This window comes from Struthio camelus, chromosome 9 (genome assembly GCF_040807025.1).
Source record: "Struthio camelus isolate bStrCam1 chromosome 9, bStrCam1.hap1, whole genome shotgun sequence".
NCBI lineage: Eukaryota > Metazoa > Chordata > Aves > Struthioniformes > Struthionidae > Struthio > Struthio camelus.
In genome coordinates, this window is record NC_090950.1 from 32,223,845 (window position 1) to 32,241,355 (window position 17,511).

A 17,511-nucleotide genomic window follows, 5' to 3' on the forward strand; every position below is an offset into this window, starting at 1 on the left:
ATAAATGATATGACAGAGATAATAGGCATTTCTTTTTCTGTACTTTTGCCCTTCCTTTCAGGGAAGGAAAAACAAGCACACAACACGACCACCACAAAGACCCCCACGCAACAGATCTGGGGCCCAAGAAATTGTCAAACCAAGATGGAGTTGGAAGGTCATTATTTGGTTGCCCTAACTCTTTGACAAGTGTTAGCAGAGTATCAGGCTCCTGCTAGAGCATGGAGAATGGCCAGAGCCTCAGTGCTCCCCAGAACCCTGTCACTCCCCGACACCCTCGCTCCATGCCCAAAATCCATCTTCTGAGAGAAGCAGCTTGAAGGAGATGCTATCAAAACACACTCTACAAGCATTTCCTTTGAACAGTCTAAAAAGTCTTTTTATGCTTTCTCCCTATAGGAAAGGAGTATGTTCCACTGAAATAGCTTGGAACAGATTTTTTTCAATTGCCGTGCAGGTGACTATTTTGAACATTTTTAATCAAATTTGGCACAAAAAAAGAAAGCATAAATCTGGGAGTGAGAAAGTAGCGTACAGTTATCAGGACTCATGAATATACTGTGCATCCTCCCTCCTATTAAAAATACAAATTAATATTTGTCATGCCCATGTTTCAATTATGCTTATTTAAATGAGATTGTAACACCACAAAAGTAGAATAAAAGTCTGTGGTAGACTAAAAAGTGAACAGAAACAGATGATATGTGCTTACGGTTATATATGAGAGTAGAGTATTCAAAATAAGATGTCTAAAAAGTCTAAAGTGGGAAGAATCACCCTTCCACCCCTGAGCACCAACAACCTTGTTTCTCAGCTAACAGCTACCGCTGCTTAACCAGCGGTTTGTCTCTCCCTGCAGCAATCGGATGCGGCTGCGGGAAGAGGCACGAGGGCTTTACTCTATCTTCACAGCCCTTCCCACCCAGAAGAAACGCAAACGAAACCAGACGTCTCCTCTGACAGCACAGCGTGCTGAGCCAGCTGACCCGGCAGGGGACTTTCCCCATCTGTGGGATTTCCCAGACTCTTACAGCCTCGCTCTGTTACTTTGCAGCCAGACTGGCTGTGCAGGAGACAGTGCAGTTCGTTCCCACAACAGGTAGAACAGACAGTGTCTGCAGCTGTGCAAGTTTCCTCAGTCCCTGGGAAGCCTGCAGAGACACCTGCTAAGGACGGCTGCTCAGGTGCACTGGCTAACACCAGCACATGGCTTCTTCAGAATCATTACATTTCTTCTCAGCTTTAAACATTAAAGAGAGAGAGAGAGAGAGCGCGCGCATGCGCTTAATGTCCATTATATATGCCTGTAAATAAATACCATTTTTAAGTTTCAACAAACTTAGCTGTAATGAATGACTAGCTGAACAATCTTAGTGTGCCCTTTTCATTTTAATTGCTTTGTTTCCTTCAAGTGTGTCAAAAACATCATTTTATGATAACGCCAAGTTCACACCAAGAAAGTGCTTCCACTGGTTGGCATTACTAGCACCAAGTCCGGTGAGCTGTTCCCTAGCAGCGCCGGCTGCAGAGCTCTGGCTCTGCACAGCAACGCCTTGCCCACGCAGCAGCGCCTGCTCCTCGCCTCCGCGGCCCACCTGGGCCTAGCCTGATGGCTAGAGTATGGCAAAGCAGACTGGCACGGGCCATTTTGTAGTATGTGAAAGTGTATTTCTGTAATAACTATTTCACAAAAGGAAATTACCGCATCAGGGACAGTAATGGCAGTAGGGAAACAGGTAACTACAAAGAAATGAAATGTTGTAACAGTTTTTGCTAGTAAAACAGAGGAAAATGATGGGAACAAGTTTTGTTTAGAGATTTTTCCATGATGCTTTAGTGTGTCTCAGTATCCTGAAAGCACTCAGAAAAAAGTAATCATTTAACACATACTTAAATATTTAATAATACATTCAAAAACTTTTACCATCCTCTCTTTCTTTAAAATGGTTACCCTACCTCAGGGATTCAAGACTGCTGAACAAGAAAATCATAATAAGATTGAGAAAACAAAGGAAACTGACGTTAGTAAAGAGTGCGAAGCAGAACGACTCACGTAGTTCTGGCAGATTTAAGGTTTGCTTGAGATGCTTTCCCATGGATTCACAAATATTCATCAAATTTTGCTACACAGCAGAGGTCAACTCTACTAACATATAATGCAGTTTTCAAATCATCAGTGAAAATATGATTACCTCTGTTAAAGTTTATATTCTCGACTCGACTTCTATTTACACTAGGCAGCAAACACACTTTCTCTCCATATGAATAACAGTACTTTCAATAAGTTCTCCCAAAGTAAAAAGCCACACTAAAAAAAAAAAAACTAACCATACTTTTTTTTAATTTAACAATACATTAGTTTACATTAGTTGCCGAAGCCCTGCGCAGACCTACAAGTCCCCTCTGCAGAGGAGGTTTGGGTTTCTCTCGGCAGAACCCCGGAGCCCCTGCAAAGATACCAATTCTGGGCTGACATTTCTGCCTGGTTTTCTTGCTGCAAAGCCTGTGAACCAGCTGGAGGCTACCCTGAGTGCTAGGATGCCTCATACCATCATTACACATCCCCTAGCGCGCACTACGCGGCAACACCTCTGAGAACTTTCCCCAGGCGCCCAGACTAGTGCGTGCCCCGGACACCAACACCAGAAGAATAATGCAGGCCCGCAGTATGACTTTTCACCCCAACTGCGTCTCACAAATGTCTGTGTTTGTCACTGCCACCCTCCAGGTGAAGGTGGTGGCCCTACACAGGGAGAAAGTGATTTGCAGAGGGATTATGACTGAAGGAAGTACGCTGCTCCAGAAGCTGCCGGCGCATCCCAGCAGCATCTCCCCCTTCCTTTCTGCGTTCTCCTGCGGCTGGTGCTGCCAAGCGAGAGCCTGGGCAGCGGGGCCATGCCACCCGGCCAGCGGCAGCCGTGGTGGAGGCAGCCGGCAGAAGGGCTCATCTCCCCCTCCCACCCTGTCCCAGAGCAGCTCTGGGGCAGATACCTGCCTTGCATCATCTTCGCTACAGCTCTGTATGGACCGGGTCATCTCCACGGTGGGTGCCCTCCCCACAAATCTGCCAGAGAATCCATCTCTTCCGAACGCCATTTACAAAAGAGATTTCAAAGTGTTATCACACATCAGGATGAAAGGGCATAAACAGAGCAGCTGAAGAATATATAATACATCTATAAAACCAAACTGTATTACTGTTTTATATGTTGCCTAGCACAAATGAGCCTTGATCTATATAACTGGGGCCTCTAGTACTGCCACAATTCACATTATTATTTAATTTAGTCATAGAGCTATGTTTGGTACAGATTCTTCTATCAACTGCTTTGTACACACATACTGGAAAAAAACGCGCCACGCTTTGACCTGGGAGAACGGCCCTGCTGGAGCCTGTGCAGCAGTCAGAAGGCAGGGCAACCCCCCAGAAGCACTGGGGAGTCTCCTGTTTGCCCCTCGGCAGAGTCTCCCGTTCGCCCCTCGGCAGCGGTACAGGAGTCTGTACGCCAGCCTGCCCTTTCCCGAGGGCACTGCTAACCTCCCGCCTCCGCCCCAACTCCCAGCAAATACAGCTGGCTAGTTTAAAGGAGTACTGTATGCTTTCAGTTGCCTCTTTTGAAATTCTTCCCTATTGCAGACAATCTGATTTAGTTATTTTTCAAATACAGCTTTAATAATGTAAATGCATACATTTTAGATACTGGTCTTTCAACAACTCGGGAGTTATTCCAACAACTCTAATGAAAAGAATGGAAGCATACAGCAAGAGGAGACAACTGAATCTGATTATATGCCTGTGTTACATGCACAAAACCAATATCACATAGTACATTATTACCATTTTACATTACAATTGGGGTTTTTTCTCTATTAGTTTTAGATAGCCATTCTAATAGTTTCTTCTATCCATGAAAGTAAAACTATAACGATCTGTAACTTAAAAAATAGTCCCTTCCTAAGCTTTAAACACCTCCTGTTAACATAGTGCAAATGACTATTTACTGGCTCACTGTCATGAGTGGAAAAAAAAATATTTGAATCTGAATATTTTACAAAGCTAGTGGGTGGCAGAAGCATTACATTAGAGTTTGTTTCAAATTTAAAAAGCAAAAGAAAATGATAATAATATACAGTTAAAAACCTCTAATATTAATGTGTATTAATTAATGTTATCAGATGGACCCTCTATAACACTTCTGCAGCAAAGGCAAGTTTTTAAAATATTGGTTCTAATAAAGAAACTTGGATCTGTAGAGCTCCGTCAAAACCATCATCTAGTAGTTAAAAAGAAAGTTGTTTGGGCTTAATTGCAATTACTGGAAAATCGATAGAATTGATTTAAATTAAAAAAAAGAAGAAGAAATTTCAGAGATACCTCAGTGAGAGAATTTATCCATAGCTACCTGCATGATTCTTTTTGCTGGATGGAGGGAAGACAGTAAAATCTTTTTGACTGCCTTGGGGAGCAGAATCAGATTGGTACCTCTGACTAACAGAGAAACGACCAACATCTTAAGAGTCACGTAAACTCAAATCTTGCTTGTAGATAATATATTGTGTTACCAATACCTTGAGGAACAAAGCGCAGTGATTGTCATCGAGCAGTAACAAATCAAAACTTTTGGATCCATTGAAAACTGGATGCTAATTTTCTATTCTTATTCATTCCAAAATGGGCAGTATTTGAAGATCTTTCAGTTTGAAAGAGAAACTCGCAAGTAAGCACAGATGCATTTTCCTTCTCTTGCCGTTCCAAAGACGTGATAGAATGTGGTTATCACAGAATTGCATCTGCACAAGGCAAAAGGAGATTATTGATGTCTTCTGGTCATTCACATATAAAAGAACAGTTGGACAAGTCAAGACAGTTGCACTCTGTCCACTGTCATCATCATAAAAAGGAGCAAAATAGGCATTTCATTTTGATGATATGTAACACAAAGGAGAAAAGTTCAATGGATCATTAAACACTGGAATGAAAACAGAATTGTGAGAACACAGTGATCTCATCCTCAGTCCTATATTTCACATGAACTGTGAAAATTAACGTCCTATCTTTGCAGCCAGAATACATTCTTAGTGAATATAGGAGGAAGTCTGCACAGTGTGGGAGATGAATTATAATATGTTAACAACTAGTGCTGACAATGACAAGAATAGCATGAGAAAATAAAGTAGCCGCCGAAAGGGATTCTTGCCAGCAAATAAATATACTCATTGTCCTAAAGTAATGACAAGAGCAATTACCATATTTGCTCAAATATAAGATGTTGCATTTCACAGAAGTTAAGATCTGAAAACAATATCCTTTTCTTTGCATACTGTATCATATACAGCCCCTTTAAGTGTCCCAGCTGGACCCACTTTAGCCTGAATGAGCAATTGCATCCATAGTTACCTGGAGTCAGCAGAGAGTCTGCACAAAGAAAGCTGGAGAATATGGTCAATGGAAAAAACTTTCACTGCAGTATTTCCAGCTTTGTGAAACTCTAGCACCTGCTCAAAGCTGATTCAAATTGCTCATTTTCATTTCTGCATGTTTCATTCCTTTTAAAAAAATAGGGCAGTAGGCATCCCTTGTACACTTCTTTAGAGAGCTCAAGTTGCAGAGTAAGATAGAGTTAAACGCATAAAAACCCAGAAAAATTCTAAGACTTAGTATGTGCTCATTCCCCAACAAACAGAAAAATACCACATTTCCACGTGCCAGGAAGTGATCTATGCAAAACACATGAACTCACTGAATTCCATACCCATCTGACATCTCTTACCAGGTTATCATATTTATTTGTCTCCTTCAATCAACTCCTTAAGAACTCACCAGAGCCACACATAGAACCTCTGTAGTGTAGTGAAGAACACTCATTTACTACCTTATGAATTAATTTCTTTTTAGATGATGAATGATATACTCCAATTTCATTCTGAAATCACATTACGGTACTGCAGTGGTTATAATGTTTTGTTAATTAGTCATGCTTTCTAAAACAGTGAAAAGATGTGCAAACCTCCCAAATCACCCACATATGATAGTATGAGCTAAGAATTGAGTGCATACCCTAAAGCATATTTGAAACTTCTTTAAATTATTCATTTCTTAAACAGCTGCTTACATATGCCAATAAGAAATTGCATCTGGAAACATCACTGATACTTTAAACACATCTTTCATACCTTGTTCTTAGCTTAAAAAGAGGAAGAGTTCACAGTTCTAGCTTTTCCTAATTAGTGACAATCTTCTGATTAAATTCCTTCCCATCACTCCACAACACCGCAAACATTAGATTTCTGACAAACAAAAAAAAGAAGCAAGTGCATATCCACTGCACTTAGATTACTTAATGACTGGAGAACACGGATAAAAAGAAGACATTAAAGATAAAAGCAAAATCTGGAAGTATTTGAAAGTGCAAACTTTCAAAAAGGGTCTATAAAGTGTAAACTCCTAGAGGAAGGTCTGTTTATAGCTGAAATATTCCTGAAATTCTCAGGATTTAAGAGAAACAAGCATAAGAACATTTTATTAGAACTGTATAGAACACCTAGAGCAAATGAATCTTTAAAGGAATAGTTCAATCTCCAAAGCAGCAAACTTCAGCAGACAAACTCCAGTACCATCAAGGGTCATAAAGCAAAAAACTTGCCTAACAAAGATACAAACTTAAACAATACGCTGAAGGTTTTTTTTATGGGGAAGGTAAGCGGGTGGGAAGGGGGCCACATCTTTCTGACTGTTATTAATGTAGAAAAAAATCCCATAACCAAGTTTCTCTAACAGGTATCAAAAGCTAGAAGTAGTATGTAATAACTTACAAATCTGAAGGTGCAAGGCAAAAAGAACAGTTCGCGTGGGATAATTTTAATACAGTGATCCACACTGCTAAGATGTTCAGTCATGTGAACAACTTTCTAAATCCCAATAGTTAAACTTAAGACAGAAAGATATTGCAACAATTTACCTGGCTAGATTGTCTCCAATGACAAGGAAAACTGTAAGCATTTTTTAAAGGACTGACTGGATTTAAATATGAATCTCCAAAGAGGCACAAACGTTTAAGTTGCAGTACAGATGTAATCAAAACACACTTTGGTTACATTAATAATCCATATCTTTACATAGTAACTAGGTTGCTAAAAGACAGTTCTGAGATGCAGACCACAGCTTAACACAGCTAACTGGGGGCTAACAAGACCTTTCAAAGGGCTCACACTGAACTGGGACCTCACAGCAACACTCCAGACTTGAGTCTTTTTCCCCTTCAATACCAAATTACACTGCCCAGTGACACAGGCAAACCTGCTGGGGAGCTGGGCTGCAGGTCGCCCATCCCAGCCCAGGATCACGAGACCCTCCGCAGACCCAGACACACGCGCCGCGCAACGCTACAGAACCACACCAGTCTCATGCAGGACACTTCTCTAGGACCAAAGAGCTGAAGATACGTATTTGCCCTGAGCTACAAGAACTACAGCCTGCCTACGTTAACCTCAGCGAGCATGGACCAATACATCGTTGTTGTTTTTCTGGCTTTAATAAACAAATTGTTTTCCATTCTGAGCAGCTTTCTCTATCCTTCTCCAAATCTTAAGTGTCCAGGAAACAATTCACACACTGGCAACTAATGAAACAATTCTTGATAGTAATCTGTATTTTGCTATAAAAGACAAAGATATAAAGATTGTTATAAAGTTTGCTATGATTTAGGTGAGCTCATGATTTTACAAGGATTAGAATCAAATAGCTATCTCAAATAACAAAAGACAATACGGGTGAAAAATTGTAAAGAACAACCAGAAACAAAATTATACAGGGTCATCAGGAACTCCTGTGTTGACTGCCTTGTATAATGCAGCTTACATTGCGTTTGAGAGGTTCCTCAGGAGACCCTGCTTTCCAAAGCACGGTTCCCACTATGCTCATGCTAAGAGCACTCATCTGTAAAAGGCTATAATTTAACCATAAATTATTCTTAAAATCAAGGACAGAAAACAGAAATCTTAAGGTTGTCCTTTCAAAAACAAACAAAAGAAAAAGCATCTCCTGGAAAACAATGCATACTTTTTTGAAAAACAACAACATATAATGCTTATATACAGAAAAGATTAATAAAATAAAGACATATTTTTCAATAATTATAAAGGAAAGTTGTTTACATGATTGCCTCTCATAGGGGAGAAAACTTTTTTTAAAAACTAAAAACCTTTCCAAATACTGGATAAGTGCAAACATGCAATATTCCAAGGTCCAGTCTCCTATATTTAGGGAAACAGAGCCAAGGTTAATAAAAAAAATATCTCACTAGCTTTGCTTTTTATGAGGTTTGAAAGATTTAATCTGTCCTGACCCCTTTCATTTCCCTGTTCATTTACTGGGAAGATCAGCGTCCAGGATGTTCTTATCTGTCCAAATCTGGCTAGATACAATGAGAACCTTTAATCCAGGCAGTACCCTTCCCATGTACTGCACCTGGAACACCTTACTAATTTGCATGGAAATTTATCATAAACTATTTGATATTGTCCTTATATTTATCTATACCACGTACCACGGTATAGATTCCTTCTAAGGCTTGACTACTGCCCTGACCGTGCACGTGGATTCCAAAAAAAAAAAGCCATGAGGTTTGCAATATTTCTAATATGGGAAAGTATTTTGCTAGTAAAGGGGGAAGTTTGTGTGATATTCTTCAGTGCTGAAGCATCCATCTTTGCTTCTCAGACAGATGAAAAATGTGAACAATGAGACATCTTCCTGACTAGAAGCCTGTATATTTATGACATGTTTTATATTGGTGGAGTAAACTTCAAACTATGTTCCCAAAATTCTTATGTCAGACATCTGGTAAAGATCACCAGTACATAATACATAGATTTTGCTCAGTTTATACAAATATCTTCTCAGTGTCCCAGGGAACTGGAATCAGAATCAGTAGCTGGACCAAATGAGTCATGATAAATAGAGCTTTCTGGATCATCTAATCAAAAAGATTTTATTAACAAAAAAAACAGAGAGAGATAAGTAATCTGTATCATAAGTAAAGTTCAGTGCTAGAAGAATCAGAAAGATAACCATTAAAAAATTACATATTTTTCCAAAAAAATTTGTCTAGTCTGATGACAGATTACAACAGAAAGAATTAAACATAAAAAAGAAATACTTGTATCTACTATAGTCAGTTTTTGCATTCTGCAGTTATGCACTGTTTATCTGACTATTTTCTGTTACAGTCATATTAGTTCTGGTCACATTAGTTTAATGCAATAAAAAGTGTTTATTCCATAGGATATTTTAGATCACAGTGCCTCTAAAGAATGCTGCTAGCTAAATATCTGCCACCCATATCAAAATACAATTAATGGCAAAACACTCACTACCTTTAGGTTAAAAGAATATTTATTAGTGCGAAAAAAAATGCATGTAGCATACTAGGTTAGGTTGCTTCCATTAGCAGTATATTCAAATAGAAATGATTTAAAACATATAGGAACAGATGGAATACCAGCAAGCTGCCCTGGTAAGGTTGACTATTTTCATACACAAACATCTAACATGAGAAGCTTATAATAGCATTCAATTTAGAAAAGGAGGAGAAGTTAGTTCTTTATTTCATTATTTCATCCGGTTTTGGCTCTCAGCAATTTTGACACTAGCTCAACTCCACTTTATCACTAAATATTCAACAGAAATATACTTCTACAAGTTTAGACTTCACCAAGTCATGTAGTTGCTGTTGCCTTCCTAAGCAATCATGCTGTAAAAAAGAAAATGCACTTTAGACAAATTCAACAGCAAAGCATTTTCTATGGTATTAAATTTTGTCCATGTAGTAGGGAACTAAAACTCAAGGTGTAGAACTCAAGAAAATGTAAAAAACCAAAACCCCAAAACATGGAAAAATAGAGCTCCCACAAGTTAAAATATGTGAGGTTTACATTATCTTTAAGATTTTATTACTTATGAAATTAAATTTCCAACATCTACACACATTACTCCAGAGCACAAGTCTCATGGTAGTCACCAACGCATTAATTCCTTTTGATAGATTTTGTAAAAGCTTTCAGGGATCTATTTTAAAGGCCTCTGTGACATATGTCGCAGTAAATGGTTATCTATATACCTCTTTAGGGTCTAAATATCATAAAAATGTTTGCTTCTTGTCACACTCATGTTACTCAGTACTACTATACCTTTAAAAGACATCTTTAGTATTTAAATCTATTTTAAGTTTCTTATTTCAGAGGTTATGAGAATTATCAAAATTTAGACTGCAAAACATAACATACCCCTCCATCAGCACCACAAATTTTCAAGAGGCACTGCCAGAGAAAACCTGTTAATGAATTGAAAGCTAGGGACTTCAGGAATCTGTGGGAGTTCCATACACAGAGGTGGCTAAATTTGATTATACTTGTACCTCCAATGAATTAAAGAAGTAAGCCCACACAGTGTCTACTACTAACACCTTTAAATTAGTAACGGACCGAAAACGCTTAGTCAGTCAAACAAAAGAGACAACAGTGTTTCAGCTAAACTAAGCATAAATCATTGCTCTTGCTGATGGCTACCAGTATCTTATAAAAGAAAATCTAGCAGTTCAGTTTTCAGAACCTAGTGCAGTACTGCCTGCATAGTCTACTTTAGCCACCATGTCATATCACACTTGCCACAACATCTCTTGAGGAACAGCTCTCATGTGGGTATTACAGAATTAAATTGATTTTAACACGCAATAAGTATTTTCTCACAAAATACAGCATCTAACATAAGATTAAGACTTGAATAGCTAAATTGCATCAGTATAGTCTTCTGCACGACGGTCAGTTCCCTCTCTTTTGACAAAATCTCACTAGGTAAGCAGCTGATTTCCACACATGCCATAGCTCCCAGGTGGCTTTCAAGGCTAACCACAGGCACAAACAGTAGCAATAGTTTAACCTTAAGGGAATATAAACATGAAATAGACTCGTCTAACAAGAAAGATTAACTCTCTCAGCCTACCAAAGATAAAAAGACACATTTGGCTTCTGATAAAAACCTTGCAGTTTGGGAGGAATGATTTGCCAACCATGCAAGAACCAGGAGAAAGACAGTATGTTGATTAGTTAGTTTATGCCAAAGGCACTAGGTAACAAGAGAGGCCCAGGATAGTAAAGAGCAGATAAGGAATATTTAGACAGGTTACTTAGCAAGGCACAATAGTTGATTTATGGCCTCAATGAAAGCCTATTGGAAGTATTCCATTTGATTTCAGCAGGTTTTAAATCAAGCCAAGCCTTAAGGGAAAAATGCAGAGATAAAGTTTTCATTAACTGTTCAAGCTTTGCTACAAAAAGTCAACTGAAAGAAAGTTTTCGTCTACCTCTAGCTGACTCTTCTCAACAAGAAGAACATGCTGCCACTGCACGTGCTAATACACTGAACACTGCTACTGTAATTGGCACCCAGAGCCACTGAAGAAAGAAGGAACAAATGCACTCTTCAAAAAGACCGCTAAATCAAAGAAAACATGGAAAAATGGGGGGAGGGGGCTGTCAGTTCATACTCAAAGCTCTAAATGGAAAAAAGTGCAAGATACAATATGAGTAGGGTGATCCACCAAATATACATGGGTTTTGTTCAACTTTGTGTGAATTTCTATGTTTTAAAGTGAAGGTTTATTAGAACCAAAGTCCAAACAAAAGTCTATTTCCAGTAGTATTTATGTTAAATTCTTACAGATTCACAAAAAAATTCAATAGATTATAAAGTGCTTCATCTACAGATAGTCCATATATGTTTCCTCTCTAACGTTTCCAACACATTCCAATCTAATCCTTTGAGAGAGCATCTTAATGTCCAAAAATGCTCAGTATTACCAGTTTAAATCAGTTGCTAATGGCTATGAGTTAATTATGCAAGAAATATCAGTTAGGAGTCTTTAGAATCAAGATGACGACTGACTTGATATTTAAAATTATAATCTCATTCCTAAAAAGATCTTCTGACAATGTTTGATGCAGATGAGCAAGGAATTGCCAAGAAGCTTCTGATTCCACTGCTTATACCCCATTATTCTATCAGTAGTCAACCTGAGCAACTGCATTTTTACGGTTGGCTAATGAAACATACTTTATAAATGTAAATATTAATGTTCATATTATAGTCCCACTGTAAATAATGAGTGGAATATAGTAATAGATTTCAAAGTAAGAGTAAAGAAAAATAGGATACAGAAAAAAAGTACAGAGTATTCATGTTAAATCTGATTATGGACAGTAGAAGATAAGAGGGGAAAAAAGGAAGAGCAGTTCTTTGGAATTTAAAGACTAGAAGAAGCCCAAACACTCGTACTTATTTCACAGTAGAAAACATTTGAAAAGATAAAAATCTTTTGTCATGAAATCTGTTATATTGTCATGGCACCATACAGTGGCATAAAAGTAACAGAAGGTTAATTAGGGTTTCTGGACCTATCTCTAATTCCTACAGCAACAAATAAGACCAAAAAAACTACCTAAAATGCTAACAATGTCATAACATGTTCATACTGATTATGACAAGTTCCATATCAGTCCATGTTCTTCATACAGCATAAAGAACCTCCAAGGATGGCCAAATCACGCTAACTGGAAGCTTGGGGTTTAGATTGATGGCATTCTAATTGTGGCGGCACTAAACTTAAAAGTAAGTCAACCACCACGTTCCGCAGCCACTGATGTTTGGACTGCCTCAATAACGCCACTCATGGTACTTGAATTAGCCATATATTTTAAAGCTAGTTTGGGTATATGTACCTTCACAACCTTTACTGCAAGCCCAAAGAACAGGAGAAATATTAGAAATGATGAAAGTACGGCAGAGAAAAGAAAAAGGCTGTGAAACTCTCCTGCTATGCTTTGCTTTTCATGTCTTCCCCAAACCAAACTTTTATATTTGTTGCACCAATCAGCAGTTTTAAGATGCAAAGGTATGCTGCAGGCCCATGAAAAGGGCAGATATTTCTGGAAGTACGACTTCATGTTCTCTAAGTTTAAAGTTATCATGTGATGACAAACAAGCAGAAGACAAAAGCAGGCTTGCCTATAAGTATTAGTTGAAAGAGGACACCCTTAATGGCTTTAATAATTGTGCCCTAAATCAATAGTCCTCAGAGCCATCAGTACTGCAGTCCTTCAGTATATAAGAGTGCAAAATTCCTCCTTTAGCTAGGACCTGCACAAATCCATCAGTAAGTATTTGCAAGCCCCCGTTTCTAAGGAACAAAGCCATAAGCAGTATCTGAGATTTTCATATTATATATTATCCTTCCAGATTGTGAATTGTAAACCTCTCAGCCCAAGAATTCTGATATTTCTTTACCCTATTACTGCATCATTGTGAGCCACTAAGTACAGATTTCAAAACTGTGAAACTCCTGATACTCTCAAGTTTCATTTAAATAATTACCATTCTGTAACAAAAATATTTGTATGATGAAATATTTGATCATTCCCCCACCCCTTTCTGGTGGGAGGGAAATACCTCTGCAATACCTTCCAGTTTTTTGTTAAATATGTTGATTGTAACTACTCAGAAATTCAAGATTTGCTTCTAGAGAATACTTCAAAATATGGTTTAAATTAAGTATATGGTAGATATGTTACACCTGTCAACAGACAAACAAAGCTTATTTGGAATGAAATTAACTAGTATGTATACATGAAAATAATATCAGACTAAATAACATACTCTAACCTTTCTGTTTTTGACCAACTGTCAGCTCGACTGTGTTCGAGGTCTTGGCAAAGAGTCTGCAATTCTTCTTGAAGTCTTTTTTCCCGTTCTATACTTCCTTCATAAAATTTAATCTCCTTTTCCATTGCTTTTACTTTTTCTTCCATCACCTTAAATTCATGAAGTATCAAATAGCTGACTCCACAGTATTTACATACAGTCTCATCCCGGGACATCTAGAAGAAGAAAAAATGGAAAGATTGCACATAAGAAACAAGTTGAATAAAAATTAAAAAATTGAATGACTCTTAAAAATAGTAGTTCTGACTAATTTAAACTGGTTTACTGTTGTGCCACATTCATGATCAGAAGATGTTATTGCTTTATCAAGTAATAAGCACAAAATTCTACATTAGCAAAATGAAATCAAGCTATAAGATTACTTTTGCTTACGGGAAATCTCACTCAAAAAAAACCCCTCTGAATTATGTTTAATATATTAATTTAAAATAAAAAGAATTGTTCTGTGTTTTATAAAATTATTTCCTTAATGAATATCTCATTGCTCGAGCCAAAAAATGTAATTCACTATGTTTTTTGATAACTTATATCCAGTTAAATAGGCAAGCTGAAAAGTGAAAAGTCAATAGAGTGATGTAATCCACCAGTCTTCACAATAATTATTCCCTTACTCATTTGAATTATTCTTGTGATGTAGTGTACGTGGCACATGAGTGCTGTGGAAAATATAACCCGTTTGCTAGGTATGAGGTACTCACCACAGATTAAAAAAACCAAGTACACACAGACTACATAAGGGGCATCTAACTGAAAGACCGTTTCTTCTATTGAGAAATATATTTTTTAGTAAGCAAATATCTGAGCAAAGTTTAATAAAAAGGAGGAGATAGGTGTGCTCTTTTACATATACATGCTGCTCAGCATATCTGTTATTCCTGTGTTATTTTAATCCCTTTCATTTCCAGAAAAAAATTGCTCAGTTTACAATTGATGCAGAACTGAACCTGCATAAGAAATGGATCTGTTTAGTAAAACTGCACCTTACTTATATAACATTGCTAGCCATTTAAAAGAACATTTATAAAGATACATACTTCTATTCAACAGCAAGTCCTTTTTGGAAGACTCTACATCACATTATTCTTACTAACTGATATATCACCAGTACCCAAAGAGGCTGCACCGTTGGCCTAACTTATCAAGCTAGGCAGCGTACAAACCTTAAAAACTAAACAATTGTTTGAAGAGTTCATGGTCTTCTGCTTTCTATCAATTTCCTATGAAATGAAAGCAGGGAAGACTGTAGGAAAGCAATAATCATGACCAGCTACATGCACAAGTCAGCCGTTTTGAATCTGGACGTTCAAGGAGAATAGGGACGATATTTGAAACCATGCAGCTAGATAATATCACTTAAATAATACAAAGAGATGGCAAATGGCAAGGCTGGACCACAAGAAATAAAGAAAAGGAGAACAAAACATGCTGCAGGCTGACCAGCTAACCATGGGAGTCAGATGAGTAGAAGATGACAAAATTTCCAAAGGCCAGTATGATGAAGCATCAAAGCAACAGAAGAGTCAAAGAGGAAGAACGCAGTAGGAGTCCCAAGATTTGTAGAAAGACGTCCCTGAGAGTACATACGAACTGGCTTTTCTGTCTACCCTCTAGCCCAAGCTGATCAGACACAAGCCTACACCAGCGATGAGGCGTTCTAGGACATGACAAAGGAGATGAAAGGAGGAAAAGAAGGGAGAAGTTGAGTTTGATCTCATGATTATTTCAAGCACAACTATACCAACATAATGTGTTGTGCCTTGTGTTGTAGGAACGATAGTGAGTAAATAAACCAGCCAGACCTACCCGAGAAGCTGAGACATTTCAGTAGGGCATACGTAAACATCTCCTTATTGGTACAGATCTCAGACCGTGACAGGTTCTACCCTGCTCTTGAATCACAGCAGAAATATGTTTGAGAGGAGATAATCAGAATCAAGACTAGATCAGAGGACAGTCATAATACAGCTAAAGAAATAAGTGCAAAGCAACAAATATAAGTTGTTTTGGAGACAGGAAAGATGGAAAACAGGTGGCAGCTGAAAGAGCAGTTATGCGTTTGTGCATTGAGCTTAAAATACACTTTTGCCTTTCTTGCAATTATTAACAGTTATATAAGGATTGCAACAATGATTTATGAAAAATCAAAAAGTTGAAAAACTGCAAACAGTTTAGGTTAAAGAATAATTATATATCTTGTGTTACAGAAGAGAAAAAAGGTATCTGGAAATGTTGGGTTGAATTGAAAGAAATCATACTTAGACGAAAGAAAACATCTTTTCAAAAATTGTCAACTAAATATTAATCATTTCATGATTTAATAATCTTCAGCACTTTAAATATAGCTTGTTAAAACAATATTTCAGGATGCCCTGGAACTACCAGGCCAAACTTTATTTTCTGATTTCTTAGTTTTGCCCCAATATAAAATAACCCTAGTTACAGTTGCTCTGAAAGAACTGAAAATTCATGTTTATTTTTCCTGGCAGTTACAAACTGTGCTTGGAAATATGAAACTGTTATTCAGAATAAATACCATAAAGTTCCAAAGCACTAAAATTACTATATTGAAAAAGGACAAAATGAGCTGTTATAAGGAAGACAGAACGGGGGCTCTTATCCCAATAAGAACATTGTGATCTCTTGCAGCAACACCACTTCTGTCTTTCAAATAAACAGACATAGAAATATTACTGGGTACCAGAATTAAAAAGCAAAACAAAAAACACCAAACACATACACACGGGTCTGAAATGAAAATATTTTATTCAAGCACTAGAACCTTTCAACTTTCAAAATGAACGCATTTTTCAATTTTGTTGCTGAACTTAAAAATAAAGTTGTAGAATAATAAATCATTTCTACCTGGACTTAATGGGAACGGTCCCGTTCTTTTTTCCATCCATTCCCCTCAATAACCCTAGGAAACTAGTTCCATAAACTATTGCATAATATATTATTTAAATCATTAACTATTCAAAAGCTGGTGTTCAAAACATCATGAGAAGGGAGGATTCATCAGTGAAATTGCAATAAATTTCGGAATGGATCTTGCTAATTTCTTAGCTTCCCCAATCCTTTTAAAACTCACCCAACAGGATTGAAAAAGAGAGTTCTTTAAGATGCCAAACAAAATGACAAAAAAAGTGTGAAAAATAACTATAATTGCCTTTCTCTATTAAGGATATTACATTATACCATTCTCAGTATGGCTATGCTTGGTTTGGGTTTTTTGTGTTTTTACAAGACTGAGGTGACTTCAAGTTTTAAATTGGAATATAAGGAGAAATATATATACTTCTGTCTTCGAAAAACTCCTCATTAGCTGTTACTGAAGTTGCAAACCTGAACAAACAGAATACTCTTCTGTGAAGGATTATAATGAACTACAAGAAAATGAAATCCAAACAGGTTGCAGAGTGGCATTTGACATTTGATAAAGCATATCATCAAAAAACATTCATTTTCAAAACTGAAATACTTCATGGTAGAAGGTCTAACACTTATGCTGTTATTTACACAACCCTTGTTTTGTAAACGTTATTTACAAAATTCTACTGATTGTTAAAAACTAGAAAACAAATTTTTTCCACTAAAAGCAGTTTCTACTCTCCTGATTTTGGATTCAATCAACACTATTCTAACCTAAGTGAGGAGGGTCCAGCTGCAATGTCATGTAGAAGAGGTAACGCATTTGGCAGCATGAGGGAGGAGGGAAGGCGAGAGGTGCACTAGGAAGG

At 37.5% G+C, this 17,511-nt stretch overlaps 1 protein-coding gene across 8 annotated transcripts in view; it reads right to left on the reverse strand.

Annotated features, from left to right (window-relative positions):
• Window positions 1–17,511, reverse strand: part of LEKR1 (leucine, glutamate and lysine rich 1) — a 106,741-nt gene that overhangs the window by 57,477 nt on the left and 31,753 nt on the right. For 7 of the 8 annotated variants that reach the window (XR_011142935.1, XR_011142933.1, XR_011142934.1 and 4 more), the window contains exon 2: window positions 13,715–13,929. Coding sequence is in view for 5 of the 8 variants with exons in the window: in XM_068955107.1 (XP_068811208.1) it covers window positions 13,715–13,929 (215 nt within the window). In the remaining 3 variants the exon portion in view is untranslated. Of the gene's footprint in view, window positions 1–4,569; window positions 4,700–13,714; window positions 13,930–17,511 lie in introns of those variants that run through there. The other variant, XM_068955111.1, reaches the window with a different exon arrangement.